This window comes from Blennius ocellaris, assembly GCF_963422515.1.
Source record: "Blennius ocellaris genome assembly, chromosome: 21".
NCBI classification, from domain to species: Eukaryota; Metazoa; Chordata; class Actinopteri; order Blenniiformes; family Blenniidae; genus Blennius; species Blennius ocellaris.
The window spans coordinates 3,774,409-3,797,831 of NC_137670.1; the positions used below are offsets into that span (position 1 = coordinate 3,774,409).

The window sequence follows — 23,423 nt, forward strand, 5'->3', positions numbered from 1 at the left end:
TTCCTCTTTCATCTGCGTCGTTACAGATGCAGGAGAGGATACAAAACCACTTTCATGTCCTAAAAATACCTCAGGGTGGAGGGGGGGGGGGCGGCAAACAAAAGGCCCTAAAAAGGAGTGGCAATCTTTAAAACCTGCAGTGACTCGGCAGAATTCTCCCTGACCAGAAGAAGAGCCATTCAATAACCACCTGGCTCGAGAGATTTCATATTCTAATCTAAATAAGAACAAACTAAATGAAATGTGGATGGAAATATTTTGTTTGATGGTAAAAACAAAAAACAAAAAAACAAAACAAGGTCAAGTGCAAACAAAGGATTGAAAATTGCTGCCATGTGCCCCTCTGAACTGGTTAACCCTTCAATTCCCGTCACGTCACCACTGACTGGACTGATTTCACTTCCCGGACCACGAGCAGCGAGATCTAATCTCAAGTGGGCTGGACCAACAAATAATAACATAATGAATATGAAAATATGCAGAACTCAAAATCTCCGACTTTGTTTTAGTGCATCTAAGTGTTAATAGAACATAAAGAAGTTCAGATTTAATGAAGCATTCTCTTACAACACGACAAACCTGAGCTTACGATGAAAAAAAAGCAGCAATTTCAAAATATTATTTTATTTAATCCTATTTCGGCTCGCTCACATTATGATCAGAATAACTTAAAATCTGACAAACACTGACACAGACTTTTTAAGTGATGGCTATAAATCTGAATAAACCTGGTCAATCTAGTTGTAAAAGGGTTAAACATGAATTATTAAACAGCAGGAGTCGCTTCAAACATACATATATTTCCCCACATGAATAATTCACTGATTCCCCCACCGGAGGAGAACGAAGGGAGGCAGAGAGAAGGAGATGGGCGGGAAACCGGAAAACAGGGAGGAGAGGAGGAGGCAGACAAAAGGAGGAAGAGGAGGAGGAGGCAGGTTTATAAACAGCTCTGACACAGATAGAAGGAGCCCACATCAAACCCTGAAACACCGCATTGTTCCACCACAGTGGGCGATTGATCGTGACGCCTCACAAACAAGAGAAATATACCAAAATATAATGTGAAGTGGTTTATTTTAATCGTTCTTTAAGCACAGAATTACGTCTGATTTCCTTCCTGCTGCAATCACGATTAGAAAGAAGAAGAAACATAGAAATGATATACCAAAGTAAAACATTTTGGAAAGAAAACGGGGTGTAAAAATACCCATAATGCAACAGCTAGAGGAGAAGATTTTTGGACATTTTACTTTTGTGAACATGTGAGATTTTTCATCACATATACTCTTCAGAAACATTTATTTTACGTCCCTCTTAAGGGATCCTGAACCGTAATTTGGCGACTTCTACACCAACTGCTTCACAATCGTCTTGTGATCAGCCTTCCCAACAAATGCACGGCTTTCTCCTTGAGCTCAAAAGAAACTCATTCACGTTACGGCTCGGTGGTTGCTTAGAGTTATATACAGGTAAAGTTCACCAGCTCATGTAGATTGGCGTCGCTTGAAGCTTTAACGGCCATCTTGTGTCAGGTGCAACTAATAATTCTCATAACGTGAAAGAGATTTGTGGCCCTTATCCAAGTCAGGGAGCTGCAGCTGATCAGCTGAGACATCACTGGACAAACACACTCCCAACCACACCAGTGTGTGAGGAAGCGTCTCTAGAAACCCAATGTAGAGTCAGGCAGAACATGCAAACCCGAGAGATAACAGCCCGAACCGGGGATATTCTCACAAGTGATCTGAACCCTGTCGTCCCGCGGGACTGACGTTCAGCGCTGCGCAGCAGACGGACGGTTGTGACACACTCTCAGACTGAAGCTCTGGCTCATGCCACAGGTGTCAGCCTCCTGTCACGTCACTCCCTCCTCCACTTGTGGACGTCTGAAAACAGCCGAGGTCACTCACCGCCGCCGCCGACTCTCCCTCGCCCAGCCACTCTGTTTTGTTTTAGTGTCGTCTCAATAAGATTAGAATCTATGGAAATGTTTTCTTGCCTTGGCAGACATCACATGAATTTTCCCCGCAGACGAATCGGCGGTAGTGGAATCCTCGTTAGCGTCTGCAAGCTCTGAGAGCGCTGGTCATGATGTTGCAGTGTAATTGCAGGGAGGATAAATGAGGCCTTACAAAGGGCAGCTATTAGACTGCGAGCGGCTCATGTGAGCAAACAGTCATTAAATATAAAGTATATGTCTGTCTGTGTGTGTGTGTGTGTGTGTGTGTGTGTGTGTGTGTGTGTGTGTGTGTGTGTGTGTGTGTGTGTGTGTGTGTGTGTGTGTGTGTGTGTGTGTGTGTGTGTGTGTGTGTGTGTGTGTGTGTGTGTGTGTGTGTGTCACCTCTGTGGCGATGCTCTGACTGGAGCCGTGGTCCAACAGGTACTGCACCACATCCATGTGGTTCTCCTGTGCAGCCATGTAGAGCGGAGTGAAGCCATTCTGGAGAACGGAAACAAAGGAAATCGTGATCGTCCTCTATAAATTCGTTGAATCGTGAGAAAGGTCTGCAAACTGTAGCATTGAACATTCTTTTAATTGAATAACTTTTGCTGTTATGGCCCGCTGCCCTTGTAAAGCACCGTCACTTCTCCCGTTATGCAACGCAAATAAAACTCTCCTTAACCCGCAGCCAAAAGCAGACAGATACTGACAATTTGTTCTCGAGCGGATTCAATCTCATCAAGTGGAGGCTGAATAGTGATTTGGTAAAAGCGACAAAGCTTGTTGCTTTTACCAATAACGCTGTTGGCAGGATTATCCAAGATAAGACTTTGCTCATTGGGGGAATTCAGTGATCATAACATCTCCACACTACACACAGATTCGAAAATAATATGCATATTTCAAATAGATTGAAGATTTCCCAAAAAATAAATATAGATAAAAAAAAAATATTTATAACATGAAAATATAAAGAAACAAGTGAACAACACACTGGAAAAGTTCTGTTAGAAGAATGAAACTTACTGGCTGGAGAAAAGCATCCATATTGGAAAGTAAAGAGTCTATATAATTCATAAAGCTCTACTTGTTATTTTTTTAAATACATGATTCATTACAAGTCATTACAAATATAATAATACATGATAAAATGAATTTAACCGACTGAAGAAATTAAGTTCCAGCAAAGATCTGAAGGACACAACTCATCAAAATACACCGACTTTTCTTCCTCTCAACAGCTCCAGCCAACCAGATCACATCGTCATCACTGCGGTTGCTGTGGTAACAAGTCCCGTATGTGTGTGTGTGTGTGTGTGCTGACGATCGAAAATGACCGGATCTGCACTGCAGAGAGCCGCTGACACAGCACAAACACGCACACACACACACAATGTTTTGATGCTTTATGAGGACATGACAGTGATTTTCTACAATTACACTTTAAACTCATATAACCATTAACTGTTACCATGCCACGACTTTAGCTGAGATCTAAAACACGTTTTCACTTATAAATGTGATGATTAACCTAAAGGAAGACCTCAACCTTTGTCCCCACAGTCACACAATATACAAATATACAGGCTTTATGATGCCTTTGTCTTTTGGGGGGGGATACCCCAGACACAAAGTGATGTTGTATTTGGTATATATTGGTCTGTACACAGTGGCGTTTCTATACGTAAATACTTGGCGGGGGGTCAAGACTTTATTTCAGGTCTCGTGACACCAATGCCATTTTTCTTAACATTATGACAACTATTTAGGCACTGATCCTGTGAAAAGGTTGTGCACTGAAAATAACTGGGGAAAAAAAATTCAATAAAATGAAAAATTCAATAATTAAAAAAAAAGCAATAGCACCTGGGTCAGCAATTTCGAAGATGGAAATTACTACTAAAGTTAGACAAAGATACTTTGAAAGTCTTTAAAACTAGTTAACTCCAGTTTTTTTTGCTCATGTAAGCGTTTCAAACTCATAATCGACGTAATAGGACGACCAAATGGTCCTCACTTCCCAGAAATGTCCTCATTCTGTTTGTTAAAAAACCTGCTGTGGTCCCCATTTTGCAGTATATTACCAGAATAAACATTGCGTTTTACCTGTGATTGTGCATTCACGTTGGCACTGTGGGTGACGAGCTCCTTCACCACGTCCGTCTGTCCGGCGAGCGACGCTATGTGCAGAGCGGTGTTTCCTTTCTGTTAAAACAAAAAGCAACAGTCCTTTCAATAAATCACATTCTTCGCTTCGTTTTGGATGCGTGACGTGTCCCGCGCTGAAATACGACAAAGTTGTCTGAACGTGCGAGACACGAAATACAGTGTGCACACCGTTCATGTACAACGCAAGCGAATCTGTTTTGTTATTAATAATAATTTTCACAAAGATGGTGAAGAGGCTCATCCAATGTTATGTATCTGTTCTAGTTTCATCTGTATTACTCAAAAAGGATGATATATTTACAGATTTTTAAGTTTTTAAACGTTTGAATCCAAATCAAGAGTAGTGGGAAAAAAAAAACACGTTTCTTTACTGTAATAAATACTGGTTTTAGAGCTTTATCATTCTGACCAAAGCTGAAAACAATGCGATGTATGCAAGTGTGGTGAGGCGAGGGTGATGGAGTGTTAACACACACTGAGCACCTGTTGCATGTGTGTCAGTCGAGCAGCAGCTGTTGCCATGTTGTCACACACACACACACACACACACACACACGCAAATGAACACACACACGCACACACACACACACGTACTCATTCCACTCATTCTCAGCTCACTGACGCTGCGCCCCCCACTTCACTACACAGAGAAACCACATTTCAACGTGGGCCGAGTTATAGAGTTTTCTTCTTACATTGACTATTAATTGAATGTATGAAATTATTAGGCCAACATAGACTAGAACCAGGATTTTCCCGGTGTTTTGCTACATTTGGAAAAGTTAGATCTCTGGAAAAAAATGAACTGTGGCATTGATTTGTGAGCATGAATGTGCCAAAACAGATGAAGAACTAGAATTAGGCTGCAGCCCAGTTAGTGACTGCTTTGGCTGTATATCAAATCTCAGCATGTCTGCAACACCCCCCATCTAATATTATTCTTCCTATGGTTAAAAAAACAAAAAGAAAACTCATCAGAAAGACCAGGAGGGTGATCTGTCTCATCTATCACAGACCTTACATTTAGTTAAAATATGACTCACTGGAACAATACTCAAATTCAAGACACCAAAAGCACATAAGTAAAGTTATCACATGGATTCACACTGAATTGCTGCTATTTTGGAGAAAAAAAAACAACAACAAAATTTTTTTTACGAAAAGAAATATTCCGCAAATTATTTAATGTATCAAGCATGACGTGACCTGCTAAGTCGAACCCTAACACCGGCCAGCAGGAGGCTGAACCACCAAGCAAAACACCCAGAATGCAACAACAATAGGAGATTTTTTTTTTTTTGGACATTTCATTGTATTTTGCATCCGAAAATGTCATCAAAATTCAAATGTTTTCCGTAGCATATTGCTTGGTTTTGTGAAAATATAGACATTTTCATCATGTATACTCAGCGCCACAGCAAGGAAAATCTTTAAAGTTTAACTTTAAAGGTTGTTATGGCACTATTTGACCAGTCCGGCAAATTTACATAAATTGCACGTTGCTCCGGTGGAGGGTTCAAATCCATAAACCGAGCCAACAAGCCTTCATGTGACGAATCACCGTCACGTTAACACACCAAGCGCTCGTCTCCTTCTGCGCCGCTTCGGCAACGTGACTTTGGAAAAGGTGCAAACGCAGCAAACTGTGTGTCGGTGTGAATCCATGCATACAATGGCTGAGTGATTGTGGTGCATATGTGTTTACGTGACTTCCGGGCATGGCGCTCACACACACACACACACACCTTTGTGGCGGCGTCCACGTTGGCGCCGTGCTTGATGAGCTCGGCCACCACTTCCACATGGCCCTCCTTTGAGGCCAGATGCAGAGCATTCAGACCATTCTAGAGGGAGAAACACAGAAGAACAGGCATTGGTAATCAAGAGAAGCTCTTATTTCTGCCTAGTGAAGACTCCACCTGTCTACTTTTACCAGGAAAGCATCTTTATTTATGACATTTCAGTGAAAAGTGTAAATCCAGTGTGTTTTGGCCTGTTTGCACTGGAGGTTAGAATATTTCTGTTGAGTTTCCTTCTCGATAATCAGTACAAGCAAGTAGCAAAAGGTTTGCATTCATACTCAATTAATAAAATGTCATTGGTGTACACTTACAGTATACAACGTGTTGGCACAAAGAGATATCTACTATTATCCCTCAACTAAAAAAACTGGAATAGATTCATACTGGCGAGGAAATCAGATCAGAAAAGAAATAAAAATACTCCATCAACTAGATTCCTAAATTATTTTTCCACCAATAACAGCATGTTTTTTTTTGTTTAATGTGCTTTTCTTTTACACAAGTAAGAGATGATTTAACAATTAAACGGGCCAAAGAGGAATTTCAATGATTTGTCAATAATTCCATAGAAAGTTGATGTTTTGCGGTATGACAAAATGGAAACGGAAAATTATTTTTCATTGTTACTGAATTGATGCACAAATACGCCATGTTTACTGTGTGAACTTTTGGAGACGCAACGCTGTTTGTATATTTGTTAGTATTTATGTACTGGGGAACTCAGGCAAGGTGAACATAATGTATTGTGTCTATAATTAAAATATTATCATGTTCTTGTTCATTCTAACCAGTTATTTTTGTATTATTTGGTGATTGTTAATTTGATTTGTTTCAAAAAGCCGTTTTCATTGAGCCGGTCCTGTCCTGATTGGACCAATTTAGTGTAGGGCGGGGCTTATTTAAGGAGGGGGGGCTATTAAAAGTGAAGGGGCCATTAATAACAACAATTATTTTTTATTAAACAACTATTATTATTATTATTGTTATTATTTCCTTGAATATTTATTAATTAAGAATAGATTGAGTCATTTGCAATAGTTCTCTGTAGACAGTGAATAGCTTTTCATATTTATAGATAAATGTAACCATCAGGTTCAATAATGATTAGGAATAGCAGATTATTTTCTGAGAGAGAAACAGAAATAAATACTTAAAAGTAATCTATTTCACAATAATCAGAACATTAGTGGGCCTTATATTGTCCAATATTTCCTTTATAGCCGTTTGTCTGGAAGAAAACATCGGGACGAACAAGTTACTGAATATTTCCACTTGCCTAATGAATTTGCACGAACTCACCTGATTGCAAATATTAATCTCGACTCCGTTCTTCAGGTAGTCCAAAGCCTTCTCAAGGTTTCCCGCCCGAGCTGCTCGCAGGTAGCAGGCGTTTACATCCGTCTGCAGCGGGAAAGAAAGAAGGAGGAGAGAAACATTAAAGGAGGGACACCAAATTACAAGAACCCTTTCAGAGGCGGTGTGAAATAAGAGGCCAAACAAAACAAAAACCACAAAAACGACTTCAAAAACAGACGCTTAGCATCGCATACGTCTGGATTATTCCAGTTAAATATGTGAAATAATTCCTGCTTTTGGGCTTTTTATCACTGAGGAAATACGTGGAAACAATCCCGCATTAGCTGTTTATTTATGTGTCACGGAGTCTCTGCAACCAGAGATAAGTTGAGTAAAACCCTCGAGGCTCGCATGTTATTAGCTGAAAATAAAATAGGTTAAACTCCGCGTGGTGATTCCTTTGAGAGCTGCTTGAACAGGAGCCAGAAAGAAGAAGGAGAAGACATTTCCACAAGCGAGACTTAAAAAAAGTGTCTCTGATACGCCCGCCGGGTCAAACTTGAGCCAAACCGCGCCAAGAATAACCTGGCGGCCAAATAATCCCAGAGATTTACTATCTGTGTGATAAGAAGGGTTATGTAACGGGAAGAACTGCGTCCGTGCCTGGAGGGATGATGTAGACGACAAACAGGTTACAGGTGGAGACAAGTCCTCATAGTTGTAAGTCAATACTTGAAGAAAAGAAACAGAAATCTGAATTTGCCTATATATATCGAAGACGATAGTGGGAAAAAAAAAAAAGTTAATTCTGTGCACGGACGAGGACATTAAACATCTCGGAAAAGATCAATTCTATTTCATATTTTAACTTGATGGGCTGAGGAAGTATTTTCACTTTAAATTTAAAGCTAGCAGCAGCATAGGTAATACAAACTGGTTTGTGGAAATCTATGACATATATATAAAAAAAGGAATTTGTTTATTTTCCTTTCAGAAAAAAAATGCTTTGATTCACAGAATCTATCAGCATTAAAATCCTTCATATTGTTTTATATTATGTTAAGAGAGGGAGGACTCCTAAAACTGTTAAATGTTGACTGTTTGGAATTTCATGGATGTGAGATTCCTAGACAAAAAAAACACTTAAAAAAAGGAGCAAAACGTACCGATTTCATATCATAGTAACATAGATGTTGACATATTAACCGCTTATGAAAAGCAAGTATCAGCATTTTCCCCCAAATCCACTCCTGAATTTATTGAACCATATCAACGTTTCTTTGCAAACTATCCCACGACAGAAGAAAGGAAAGCTTAAAGTGTTACACCCATTAGAAAGACAAACGGAAAACTGCTTTTCACAAGATTTCTGCTAGCTTGAATGAATCCTGACGAGGGGGGGCGGGGGGGTGGGGGGTGGGGGGGGTTCAGGGTGTGTCCATGTTGCTAAAAGCAGGTTTGTGTAGGAAAAGAAGCAGACTGCAGGGTGGGATGTAGAAAACAAAGGTTCAAAAACAAATAAGAGGCAGAAAAGAGGGGACTTGGTGTTTGTGTGTGTGTTTGTGTGTGTGTCTATGTGTGTGTGTTCATGATTGTGGTGCCGAGCGACTGTCTGCCACACCCATGTCGTCGAGCACATACCCACACAGGACATGCACTCTCCAATTACCGCTGCTCACGTGCCTCCTGCACTGGAGACGACCGTGGAAATCTAATATCTCTGCTCTGACCCAGATATCTGTTTAAAAGACATTTCAGCATTTCTACCTTTTAAAAATTCTCTCCAGCAGATTTGTGATGATGGCTTCTTAATGGGATGTTTCATTGGCACGGAATATGACAGATTATATGCATCAGACGGAAACACTTTTATGTGTCCAGGGTTTATGTTTATGCAGTTTTTCTTGGTTTTTTTTTTCACATTATAAAGGAATCTGGTGCAATAACGTGGAAGAAAAGATGACGTGCACAAGCAGAAGAAGTAAATCATGATAGTGGGAGGAAGATACTCTCTAATCTGGATGGTGGTGGAGGAAGATGCTATATAATCTGGATGGTAGTGGAGGAAGATGCTATATAATCTGGATGGTAGTGGAGGAAGATGATATATAATCTGGATGTTCATGGGAGAAAAAGGCTATATAATCTGGATGTTATAGGAGGAAGATGCCTTATAATCTGAATGTTAGTGAAAGAAAATACTCCATAATCTGAAAGTTGGTGGGAGGAAGATGCTCTATAATCTGGATGGTATTGGAGGAAGATGCTCTATAATCTAGATATTATTGGAGGAAGATGTTCCATAATCTAGATGTTAGAGGAGGAAGATGCTCTAAATCTGGATGTTAGAGGAATATGCTCTATAATCTGTATGCGAGAGGAGGAAGATGCTCTAAATCTGGATGTTAGAGGAGGAAGATGCTCTAAATCTGGATGTTAGAGGAGGAAGATGCTCTATAATCTGGATGCTAGAGGAGGAAGATGCTCTATAATCTGGATGCTAGAGGAGGAAGACACTCTATAATCTGGATGCTAGAGGAGGAAGATACTCTATAATCTGAATGCTAGAGGAGGAAGATGCTCTATAATCTGGATGCTAGAGGAGGAAGATGCTCTAAATCTGGACATTAACCGATGATTCTCCACGACTTTCCTACGACCTTCCTCAGCGGGTCAAATGGCCGGAGCACGTGGAGCACGTGAATCCAGAAGCACCACGACGACGTTGCCTCTGCTACAGTGAAGGAGATCGAGTGCAGCGGTTGTGCACAAGTGTCTTTTCGTCACAGACCCGTCTCGTCTCGCTCGCCGCGTCATGATCTTTCTCATTGTGTGCAGATTACTGGCTGAAGCTGTTCGCTGAGCTCACTTCCCACTCTGTGAATGAACCTTATCTGAGTTCAACATCGACGGCCCGCCGCGTGTTTTTTTTTGGTGTCAGCGCCGATTCTGTGGGGCAGAAAGAAGAGGGCTTACCGGACGACGGGTGGGGAGGGGGGGGGGGGGGTGCATGGACGCTGCACTGCAGCCTTTGTTGGACGTGATGTAATATTCATGGGCTCCATGTCGTCTTACAGCTTTTTCTCGTTTCATCTTATAAATATCTGAAAATATGCAAGTCAGGATGACTCCAGAAAAGCAGATATCAGCTGAGCAGCGATGGATTGTAACGTCATTCTGGTTCGTTCCAGTCAAGTTGGGGTTTTTAAAGATATAAACATAGAATATTATCGTGTTCACAGTAGATAAACGATAAATGCTTTTTTTCCCCACCAAAGGTTTAGCCCTAAAAATAATTGGACAAGTTTAACTCCAATCTGACATTAATTCATTAATTTCAATTACTTAATGACGCAGAAATCTATTGCGCTACAATCTAGCAGTTTATCAGTGCACCTCAGAAACGTCCTTTAAGTTCCCGACATACAAGATAAACATGCAGACAAAAAAATGACGTCAACAGAAGAAGAAGGTCTTCAAACAACACGCCGAGTTTACAACAAACTTTTTTTAAGCTTTGGTTTGTCACAAACTCTTGTGGCAGTAAATTCCCTGCTAAAACAGACGAATGAATCAACATTTTTAACAATACGCAAACAAACAAACTGATCAGAACGGTGGAGCTCTTCGGCCGAAGCATGAAAACGTTTGTAAATATTCAATTCTCTCTCAAAATTGACTCATAATTCGAGAAACGTCTCTACATATGAAATTAGGTCACTATTTTGAGCCTTTTAAAAAAAAATATCTAACTATTAATAAAAGTCACAATTCAATATTTCACACAATTTTTTTCAACTAGAGGTCTATCAGAATCAACATTTTGGAAATGCTCACATCTTTGCAGTTAATATGTGACGAGTGTAAAAGGTTTTCAATTACTGAATCATCCCCCCCAAAAAACCTTATAATGTTTGTCAAATGTGATTTTTCATCCCTCAAAATCTGTCAAACTTTGTGGTGTGGTAAAAAAAAAGAAGCTTAAAGCTCACTCACATCCATATTTAATAGACATTAATATTCAGTATGTTGTTTACTGGAAGTGCTGCTGTGATAAGCCGTCACACAATTTTGTTGTTTATGAATATACAAAAAATAAAAAGAATCTTTCATAGCTTTCCCTCTCATCTGAATTGAACCTCCGGACTCATTAAAATGAAACTGGGTGAAGTTCGTCCATCAAAACCCTCAGTGAGGCTTTTCGGTGCCAAACGACTGGCGTCAGGCTGCGGTGAAGAGTTTATCAGGCGGCGTGCCAGGCAGCAGGGAAGGTTGTTCAAAATGCAGACTCTTATCAGTATAAGCAGTTCAAAGCACCATGCTCGCAAAGCTTTTTCTCTTGTTTTTACTTCACACAGACAGATACACGTCACGCAACAGTTGAAATCCGCTTTGGTGTTCAATAACATGCGGGAACCAAAGATTTGTGCCGCTTCTCTTGAAGAATCTACGAATTACAAAAGTTTCTATTGATTGAACGGTTATTATTTCTTGGTAGTATAGTGGCGGAAGACCTGCTTTGATTTCAGGCTTTGGGCCTTTCAGTGTAAATGGTGAATGGACTTTGCTGATTCAGCACATTTTCAGCACTTCGGCCGTCTCAAAACATTTCACACTCCCTCCTCAAAAAATGAAAAACGTAGGCAGCCCGTTTTAGCCGTTGATGTACGCCTCTAAACACATTGTCAATACCTTATATTATGATATCCGTTATTACTACTCGTACAAACACGTATTTCTCGCATTTAAATATAAAACAGCGGCAGGTTTGTTGAAATCTTGTCACGGAAACTACAAGATCTCACAAGATCTCAACTTGCACTGAAAAAACGACCAGTTTCACAACATGTAAGACTATTCTCGTGGCTTAAATGTTCTTTCTGAAACAAAGTCGGGCTTCTTTTCAAGCTGAATCGGTCAAATGTTGATATTTTCACCGGCGGTGCCGTGACGCCATCTTTCATGTCCCAGAAACCCTTGCTGTCCATCTTCTCCTGGGGCTTGGTAGTTTTATTTTGACAGTCACCATAATAACAATCCGACTTGATCCGTCTTACCACTTGGCTGTCTTTGTACTCCCATTGTTAAATGTTTACAGTTTTCAGCGTTCCTCCCATTTAATGGACGTCGTTTTCAAAACGTTGTCGAGTAAACACAAAACATTCCCGAAACGAGAATGTAAAAACATCGGCGCATTTCCACTTGAAACGTTGCATAAAAAGGGCCTGGAAGTACCAAAAAGCTTGAAATATCTCATGATAAACTAACATAACATCCATATTTGTGTTAAAAAATTAACACATTTTTGACCAGTTTAACTGTAATATGTCACGCAGCAGCAGATTTTCTACCGAGATTCCATTTTAGGCACTGAATGAGTTTGTTATTCCACAAATCAAACAATGTGACCCTTGATTGGAATCAAATAAACGAGAGAAAACACATTACAGTAAAAAAAAAACCCAAAGAACACACGAAACTTGATAAAGCCAGCCGATAGTAGAACAAAGGGAGTCTTTACGAGTGATGAGAAGCTGTGCAGGCGTGCACACATGCACGCAGGAATGCCAGCGATAAGAGCTGATGGAGGCCATTCAACTCCCAAATTAGAATCAATCCGAGCGTCTTTGCGTTCGGATTGAACTCGCGGAGCCTCGGCGTTGCTCTTCCGGCCGCGGCGGTGTTTGTCCCTCTGGCCGCCGCCTGCCAAGAATCCTGTCGTCACTATGTTGTTTACGACACTAATCCTGAGTACGCCGGGGCGAAAACAATTGCTTGTTGTCGTGTCGATGGAATCGGACACAGTAGTAAATAGAATCTTTCCGTTTGTGGCTGAACTTGACGAGAAATATCTGGTTTTAGTCCCATTTGAAGTCATCTTTGCTTCAGTATCTATACTTATAATAACAAATATTCTTGCTTTCTGATCCTTGCATCCTTTCAAACTGGTAACAACTTGGAAGTTTTGTAGGGAATCAACATCGGTTTCGATGGAAATGGCAGAAATGCTGAAAACAATGTCCCTTTTCATGTTGGGCCATTAGTGGGTGCTGTTTGTTTGTTTGTTTTGAACGACACACTATAAACATCGACAATGGGCGTCCACGGACATTCATACAAACGGAACAACCGACGTGGACACTGTTCTCAAAGTTGCATTTTCAGTGGTTCAGACGCCCACAACGTGAAAGAAGCTTTACATTGTTGTCGTGTCAACGGGGAGTGTTTTGGAATCAGATCCCAGTCGGAACATTAAACCCTATCCGGTGAAAAAAAACGAAGAAAATCTATACTGCAAGTTTTAATCACTGGAAAAAAAAAAAAGTTAGGTGGAGAAGTGGAATTGCTGCTTTGATGTCTCTCTTCTACTTTTAAATAAATAATTATTAGTCACGACCCTAAAGTTAATTTCTGACTTAATCTTAAATGAATTCGGCCCTGAAAACATGTGGGTAGTGACTCATGGATCTCATGAGTAATGAGTGATATTTTGATTTGTGTTGCAACTCTGTAAAAAAGACATTAACTAAAAGATTTTATGGATTATGGATGAAACTGGAGGACATAAACACTACAAATATGTTTTCTTCTTCTTGTTGTTTAATTTTTCTATGCCCGAGCCTTTAAGTTAAAAACAAAATATAGGTTTAGGGTGACATCGGAGTGGCTTGGCAGCAGTTATTCCAGTGTGACTTTATTTATCCGTGAGAGATATGGCAAGAATGCCACAGTCGCTCTTTTTCCAGATCGCTCTCATACAGTTACACGCATTCCAACACGGGACCTGCCCTCTGCGACCACCGGCGAGGCCGACACGTCGACGCACACACTTTCACACCCAAACTGCGAGTTCGGTTTGATGACTGTCGCTAAACGCCAGGTCAAACTGCATCGGTTTCATCATTAAACTGCTTCTGTAATCAACCAAAGGTGAAATGAGGAGGGGGGGGGGCTACTGCATCACTATATCATGTGTCACCACATGAGGAAGGTTATTTACACTTGACAAAGACTTTTAACATTAAAAACCATCTGAAAGGCTAAAAAAACAAACATTTTACTACGTTATCTCTTTCCTACATCAATGTATTCTCCTTTTTTTTTCCAGAAACACACAGAGCATGCGCCACCGTCCAAGGTCAGGTGTCTCCATTCACATCCTTCTGCAACATGAAACTGGATCCACGCTGCGTCGTATGAACAGACCCACACAATCTGCAGGAATTCATGAATTCACGTCCCAGTGAAGCAGTGAGGATTGCAAAGAGCCACATAGTTTACATACACCTGCACACACACACACGCACAAACACACACACACACACGCACACTGCAGCAGAGTGGTGCAGCAGAGTTGTCCCTGCGACCCGTCCCATCAACGACCCCACACACACACAAACACAAACACACTCACACACACACACACACACCCCACAGCCTATAACATCACACAAACAATGTCCCATCTCTGGACGAGTTAACTCCCAGAATGTCTCTAAATCCCGGCGGCTATAAATTCCTCCAATCTTCTTAGCACTGCAGCAGTGTAGCAGGAGAGAGGAGGATCAGTCAGTCGCTCAAAAGTGCAGGAAGGACTTACTTCGGGCAAATATTCTGCTGCCTCCTCCACTGCCATGTTGCTCTGCCTGCAGCCCAAAGTGTGAAACCTGAGCACTCAATTACTGGAGCAGCTAGCCCCTATAGCCTGGAAGCTAGGGAGAGAGGGATGGGGGCAAGAGAGGAGGGAGAGAGAGGGAGGGGGAGAGCGAGGGACTGTCTGAGTGAGTGGAGGGGGGAGAGAGAGAGAGAGAGAGAGAGAGAGAGAGAGGGAGAGAGGTGGGGGCAAGGGAGGAGGGAGAGAGAGGGGAGGGACTGTTTGAGTGAGTAGAATGGAGAGAGTGATGGGTGAGTGAGTGTGTGAGAGAGGGAGAGAGAGGTGTGTGTGTGTGTGTGTGTGTGTGTGTGTGTGTGTGTGTGTGTGTGTGTGTGTGTGTGTGTGTGTGTGTGTGTGTGAGTGTGTTTGTGAGAGAGAGAGAGAGAGACAGAGAGGGAGGGACTATCTGAGTGATTGGAGGGGAGAGAGAAAGAGATGGGTGAGTGTGAGAGACAGAGAGAGAGAGAGAGAGAGAGAGAGAGAGAGAGAGAGAGACAGAGAGAGAGAGAGGGCATTATGTCACAGCTAAAAATACCTGGCTCCGAGTGAGAAAGTCCAGAGCGGGTGGGGGGGGCAAAAGAGTTCCGGCGTTAATCTCAAACTGACTCTCTGTGGACCGACTTGGGATCAGAGGACACACACACACACACACACACACACACACACACACACACACACACACACACACACACACACACACACACACACACACACACACACACACACACACACACACACACACACACACACACACACACACACACACACACACACACTTCTGCTGTATCATATTCCCTCACTTAATTACATTCGACACAGACAGACTTTAGAAAAGTCATTTAAATTTTGACGTAGAAGAAAAAAACTTTATAAAATTTGAAATGTTTCAAGTCAAAATGCTTTTTTACTCTGATATTTTCAGTTCATCTGGGAAAAAAAGTTTTTGGGGGACTTTATACCATCACAACTTAAAGCACAAGATTTTATGGAAAGAAGTAAACACATACATAAAAATGCTTTGAAATGCAAATTGGGCGAGTCTGTTTACTTGACTTTTTGAAATCGGCTCTCAAGGTGGAACTTTTATAAAACACTGCGACACCGTGGAAACGGGGGGAAATGCAACTTTTTGAAAACACATCACAGCCCTGCTAGTGAAATATTCACCATTTGAATGTCCGTGTACTATCCTTTTTAAATTTTTTATATTGTATTATTGTGTATTGTTCTCTGCATGTGTGTGTGGTGTCATTACAAAAACAAACAACAGCACTCACTAGTGGCCCAACATGCCAACTGCAACTATTTCAGCATTCCTGTCCTTTCTGTGGAAGCAGACATTGTTTTCATGTAAATGAGAAGCTTTTCTGAAAGAGAAACAAAAACAGCGTGTAAAAAGTCTCAATTTTAACTTTTTTTTCTTTTTTAAATGAGAGTTTGGAAACAAAGTTCTGTGTGTTTTTATCTTATGAAATAAATGATTGATAAATAGTCAAAATTTTAAGAAAAAAGTTAATATTCTACTAATAAAGCTAAACATGGACCGTAAAACCGTGAATAAATTGTCAAAACTCACTGATTTCTCAACCAATAACTGATGACGCAACAAATCCAGTTTCACCTCAACAAACAGAACAAACCGATATTCACACTTGGTAAAAATCCAGAGAAGTAAAACACATGAGGGACAGTCTCTTTACCGGCCGAGCTCATAAAACTCACGGGGAAGTTCAAACCGACGGGCGAGGAAGCGGCGCCTCTGAAGGAACGCCACCTCCTTTTGTTTACTCCGTCGGGCCTTTGGTCTTCGCCACGTTTCCACTTCAAAATAAACTTCAAATGAGCTTCACGAGAGCTGATTACAAAGTCGACTGAGACGTGATCTTTAGACGGAGCTCGAGGGGGCCGGGACAAACCTGACAAGCGTGAACGCACATGGAAAAAAAAAAAGAAAACCTCTGATACAATTTGCACAGTATCGGTATCATGCGCCTGTGGACGTACCGTCGTACTAAACTCCACCGTTTCCTCCCTGCATAGCAAAGACCAACTGGCCAGTGCAGCACGTCAAAGGTTATCCAAACAGACGAAAAATACACACAAACACAGACGAGGCTTCGAGGCCCAGCTGACAGATTAGCGGGATTTAGAGGTTTCCTCTGGCGTTTAAAACACGGACAGGAGACATGTGCTGTCGTAACTCTCAAATCAACAAGACAAGAGCCGATCAAGTATTTTAAAGTAAGTTTTAAAAAAGTAGTCGACAACAACGAGACATCGGAGATATCGGAGATGCTGCCATGCAAAGCTATCAAACTTCCTTCAAAGCCACGCTGTCGGGGTGGAATTCCTAAAAACGTGTCTTACGCAACAGTTTTGTGGAAATTTCATTTGTATTTTGTACCAGAAGGTTTCATTAAAATTCGCTTTATATTGAGATTGGAGCCATTTTCTGTTTGGTTTTTTTTTGTGCAAAAATATCAACATTTTCATCACGTACACTTCTGCGCCACAACAATGAAAAAAACTTAAGGTTTAAATTTAAAAGATATCACAGGCTGAATGTGGTTCCTGAACTAAAATAAGTTGCTTGACTGACGCATCCGAAACCTATTCAACTTTGTTTATTGCCTCACATTTTATTCTGTCTGCATCACATCCTTGCATTGGAATTGATATCGTTTTCTCCTAACTGCAACGTTTCCATGTAAACGTGAAACTTTTCCAAAATGCAAAAACAAAGTTTTTTTTGAAAGTAACTTACATTGAGTTTGAAATGATGTTCAGTTTTTTTCTTGCCCAGTTGTTGCAAGAGTGAAACAAGCGAAGAAAATATCCTTTAAAACACCGTTTTACTTGCTCGTCTGACTGATTACTTTTTTAGCAACGTCGTAAATAGAAAAACTTCTAAAGGAGAACAAAATGATAGTGGTTATTGTCAAAAGTATACCTAAACTGACGAACCATCGGGCCGTCTCAACTCACGCTGTCATCTCCTCCTGCCTTTTGACCGTGTAATCAGACTTCTGTTTACCTTTATAATAACTACAGCCACTCAGGGACTCCGTCTGTTTTCAGTAAACTTTCACGTCATTATTGGGTCACTTACATAAACACATTGTTTTATTTTTAAACTGACAGACTCAAACATACAAAGTCATAGAGGTTGTTAGGAAGCTTCTTCAGCCTCTTTGGGCTGAAAGATGAAACTCAACATTTAGCACTTTTTGTTTTCTTGATTCTTTCACTTGAATTACCTAAACAAATGGGATTTTGTTTCTTTAAAGTTGACTTCTCTGTGTTGAAGCGAGAGTTCATATCGCTGTTTGCAAGACTTCCAATAAAAATAGCAGCCCTACCTCCTGTCAGTGTGTTTTATTTTCCTCTTAATCCTCCCAATGACCCATCACCTGTTCTGGTTTTATCCAAATTAGGATCAGTTTGCCATCAAAACACAAAAATGTCTCAAACATACACTCACAAATCCAGACCAGTTGCGACTTGAACCAGCATGTGGCACAACAAACTTAGGCCCCATACAATCCAACTTGGTCGTCTGTCCACTAGAATGTCTGTGTACTCCCATTGTTAATGGTTAAAGCAGAGTTTCTCAATGTTTTGATAGCTGAGGGCCAATTTAAGAACCCAACATTGGACTGAGCGTCGCAGTAAACCCCCCCCAAAAAATCTCATTCGTAATCATTGCAATGACCAGGTTGCATCACTACGATTTGCATTTATTGGTCTACATTCAGTAATGTGCAATAAATACACGTTAGTCAAGAAATGACACTGAACCTGGCAAAACTTGAGAAACACTGTAATGCACTCAGATAAAACAATCATCAAATATAATTCAATTTAAGAAAAGACATTTGACAAGTACAGCGGTTTACCTTAGTGATGGTCCGCTTGTTTGTTTAATAGAGAACACTGCATTAAAACATTTTACCATAATCTTATGTACAGTTGTGATGTTAAATCCATTTATGTTTGAGGGGCAGGAGTTAATACGTTTTTTCACATTTCAAACATTTAAACGTTTCTCTTTGATTTGTACGCTTGACATAAGTGTCATTCATTCATTCGTTCATTCACACAAAATCCAAAATAGGTTTTTCTGCCCTCTACAGTTAAATTGTCCACAAGAGAATGCCGTTTCATGTAAACGTGCCGTTTTGGGACGATCATCCACACGGCGCAGCATTTTAGGAGCCTGAAAACACATTTTGTTTTGTTTATGTTATTTTGTTATAACTCAGAGTTTTATAGAAGTCTATGAGCGGAAATCAACTTCGAGATTTATGTGTTTACCGTAAATCTTTGAGTCACAGCACCCCCTAAAGGCCACACCTTTTTCGAGATTCATCTTCAAAGCAATGCACAGTTGCAAACTAACAAGTGTAATTCATTGCAGGCCGCCAGAAATGTTTCTGCCATTTTGCTCCTTGGTAACTTCTTCGCTGTTGTTGTCAATAAGTACGTCCATCTAATATCTCCACGGACCATCGTCTGCATCCAGTAGGTGCCGTTCATCCTTTGAAATGTTTTTTTCAACGTGTAGAAAAGACTAAAGGGTCTCAAACAAGCCCCCACAGACTTTTTATTTCCAACAATGTGAAACAAGAGAATATGGGATGAATTAATCAATGAAGACAATCACTGCAGCGTCGCTGTACGCTTCGTCAATTCATGCCTTTGATTCTATGAGAAAGACATTTAAATAAATTTAAAAAAATGTTTCGTCACTGCAGCTCCCACCGCTCGCCACCACATGCCTCCCGCATCATATCACTCCCCCACACATGCAGAGTTTAATGATCCGCCGTCATCGGTGTTTTATGACATCCGTGGAGGGAGGGAGGGAGCAATAGGGTAGAGAAAGGGGTTGCCATGGCAACTGGGGCTCCTAAATTTCACGGGTTCACTTCGTGTCGTGGGAGAGGAATGATCGGTTAAAAAAAAAAGGAAGAAAGGAAGAAAAAAGAAAAGACACGTTGGTTGTGCCGAGGCTGTGATAACCAGCTCAACCTGTGACACAGGAGGCAGCACATCTGTCTGAACACAGATGTTACACACCTGTCAGCTTTCCTGCAGAGTCAACCTCATCCCGACCGTCTAATCACAGCCAAACAAAACCGTTTTGACGTTTACAATTTGTCCATCATGATCAAGCCATAGTGTTCCTTTATAGAATCACATCACATATGTTGCTATGTAGGGCCAAAAAACAAACAAAAACAAAAACAACATTTACGAAGCAAAAGAACTGAATGAGATCAAATGGGCCAGTCGACCTCTGGTCAGAGACTTGGAACTAAACAGATCACATACAGGCCAGACTGAGACTCGCATGTGGAACATAAACACTGTCCGGATCATTAACTTTCAGGTTCTCTATCAGACCCTAGTGGTCTGCCGGGGGTACTGCTTTAACTGCAGCAGGAGGAACAGGCATGTGTGCGGACAATGTGCACGGCGTTTGTTTCATTCAAATAACAGGAAACACGTGTCTCAGTTTGTGATCTGAATATGTCATCAATTACGTGGAGTATGTTTTTGATCTAAAGTCAATGCTGGGTGTTGCTTTGCTACAGGTTCGTCTGTGTGTGTGTGTGTGTGTGTGTGTGTGTGTGTGTGTGTGTGTGTGTGTGTGTGTGTGTGTGTGTGTGTGTGTGTGTGTGTGTGTGTGTGTGTGTGTGTGTGTGTGTGTTTATCAGCCAGTCCTGCCCCTGACTGGCTGATAAGTGCTGCAGTCTGATTGGCCGCCTGGTTACTGCAGTCTCTGTATTCTCGCAGCACTCGAGATTCAGATGGAGGAGGAGGATTAAAAACACAAACTCCTCCGCTGCCTTGTTTCTCTCATTCCTTCCACACTTCACTGCAGCTCCAGTGTCACAAGGAGCATTTATCAGCTCCCAGAGAGCCGAGACGAGTGAATGAACTCCAGGCATGAGACACATGCATCACCCTGCATCGGAGGGAAGCCATGTCTCCTGTTTGGTTTCCTCACAATAGGCTGGCGGCTCGGCTCGGCTCGGCCCGGCTCTGATTGGACGACGGGAGGTGATGCCGCTCTGCAGCCGCTGCTGGATTACAGGCACTGTGCTGATGTCAGGCCGCGTGCAACGAGTTTGGTCACTGAGAAGCAGAGAGACAGGCTGACCAGCCCCAATAGGAAACAGGTAGTCAGACAGAAATCACTCTGGACAGACATCCGCCCTGTACACACACAACACACACACACACACACACACACACGGTATCAGACCTCAAAATCCATCACACTATGGACTGAGAGTGAAAACGTAGAAGGAAATAAGCGAAGCCTTGAGCTGAAGAATTGCTGCTCGCTGCTAATCTTCCCCGACAGAGACGGAGCACTGCTCATGAATAAACTAACATCTGGCCTGGACCACAAGCGCGCCGAGCGCTCGCTGCGTCCACAGGGACCGGCGGTGGGTGAGTGGCGAATGTGAGCAACCTAAATACCCATACATGCATGTTTTCATCATATTTGGACAATAATACTGAACAGAGAGCAGGACGGACGGCTCATGTGGACGATAATCTAATACAGTTCAGTCATAAACCAAAACAAATGATGGTCGACAAAAGTTACAATATATTAAAAGATTCAAAGATCATTGGCTAAAAGTCTGATAGAAAAAAAATTTGAATTTTTTTTTTTTTAAGCAAATTTGCCAAAAAAAGATTTACAAAGGTTTGTTGATCAGCTTGTAAATCCTCTTTTCAAGTTGATGTACAGCTCCTACTGTGAAAATAACCCCGGATATTTATATAACTTATTGATGTAGCACCTTTCATGCAGCTCAAAGTGCTCCACAATTTGAAGAAAAACAAAAAAAACATTACAATTTAAAAGCATCAGCTAAATACTGAGAGAGGGACCTTTAAATGTAAGTTCAAATGAGAAAAAAAATCTATATTTTATAACCATGATTAGGGTCGATAAGAGCAAAACTTTCACAAAGATTGGGTTCGTCACAGCTGATCTAAACAAATACAAACAAACCAAAAGCAATGCAAACTTTAAAGTTTAAATTGAAAGGTGATTATGGCTCCAATTTACCGGTCTCGTCCACTCGAGATAAAATTGGGCTGCATGTGCCCGCAGAACTAAAATGTGTTCAACATCTCTGAATTAAACCAACAAACAATAACAGCAATGGAACTTGATACAAACGATGGCGTTTAATCAACACAATATCTACATATAAAGATTAGAAGTCGGCCATGTTTGAAAAGCACATCCTTAAAAACTTGACTTTCAATCTTCTTCCAATGATATAAAGAGTGTGACGTGAAAACATTTTTTTCAAATTCACCATTAATATATTGTGAACCTTTCTAACGTGTGATTTCACTGATGTATACGAGTGACCTTGAGCACCTAAGGAAGCAGACATGAGTTGCACGGCGTGGGCAGCAGCAGCAGCAGCAGCAGCAGCCTTCAGCGTTACAGAGTCCAAAGCTAATTAGGAAATTGCTCGGTAAATCAATAAGAGCACTTTGGCTGCGTGTTCAACATCAGCACGGCTGTTGCCTCCCTCTGCTGACTCCCCGGACTCACGACCAACGAAGCTCACCGAGACTCTGAGCGGCGGCTGCCATTTTAACGTCCGACGCGGTTTAATTATCAATCTTCACTCACGTGAGGATAAATCGTCGAGCGAGAGATCGTCAACTAATCCAGGGGTGTCAGACGTAAAGCCCGTGCCCTGTGGTCTAAAACTGGCCCGTAAGAAGCTCCAGTCTGGTTAAACCACCAAGAAAATCGATTGAACATTGATTTTGTTTTTTTTCAAACAAATTTCTTAAGAGTAGCGGACACAACACAACACTGAGACCTGAGCTGAGATATCGATGATACTGCCAAGGACGGTAGCAAACTGGCATTATCATCAAAGCCATGCTGTCAGAGTGAGTTTGTAAAAAGATCCATGATGCAACAGTTGTAATATATATATACATATATATATATATAATAGCAAAAATATGTTTACTTGCTATATGGAGTTAATCAAGGGTGATGATCAGAAAAGCACATTCAATATTTCAAATTGAAATCATCATTTTGCATTTCCGGCTTTATTAAAACCGACCGTTTGAAATGTGCCTCAGAACTTCCGAGGGGTCATTTCAGGACGACTCAGGGAAGCCGAGTTTTATCAGTGTTTACCGTCGGCACCTTGCCGAGGCTGGATTTTCTTTCTCCAAAACTTCCTGATATTGTGTGACTGGATCGGTCTTCTCTCTTTTAAGTTGAGCTCTGTGTGGATAAACAAGCCTCTGTCTGTCTGATCCAGGCGGCGCTCCTGCTGCTCACCTTCAAAATGTCCGATTCAGCCGGAGAGTAGCAGGTTTCGTTTTTTTTCCCCCGTCTCAGCCAAACACACACACACACACACACACACACACACACACACACACACACACACACACACACACACACACACACACACACACACACACACACACACACACACACACATCCCTCTATGTCGTGACTCTCAGCTGGACCGGAGCCAGACAT

The 23,423-nt window shown here is 41.4% G+C and overlaps 1 protein-coding gene across 1 annotated transcript in view; it reads right to left on the reverse strand.

Annotated features, from left to right (window-relative positions):
* The window catches only part of LOC308145616 (uncharacterized protein), a gene marked incomplete at its 5' end in the record, with an annotated part of 97,983 nt that overhangs the window by 66,609 nt on the left and 7,951 nt on the right, over positions 1-23,423 (reverse strand). Inside the window, 4 exons of the mRNA XM_080517085.1 lie at positions 2,345-2,443; positions 4,052-4,150; positions 5,860-5,958; positions 7,216-7,317. Of these exons, the coding sequence (XP_080373211.1) occupies positions 2,345-2,443; positions 4,052-4,150; positions 5,860-5,958; positions 7,216-7,317 (399 nt within the window). The remainder of the gene's footprint in view (positions 1-2,344; positions 2,444-4,051; positions 4,151-5,859; positions 5,959-7,215; positions 7,318-23,423) is intronic.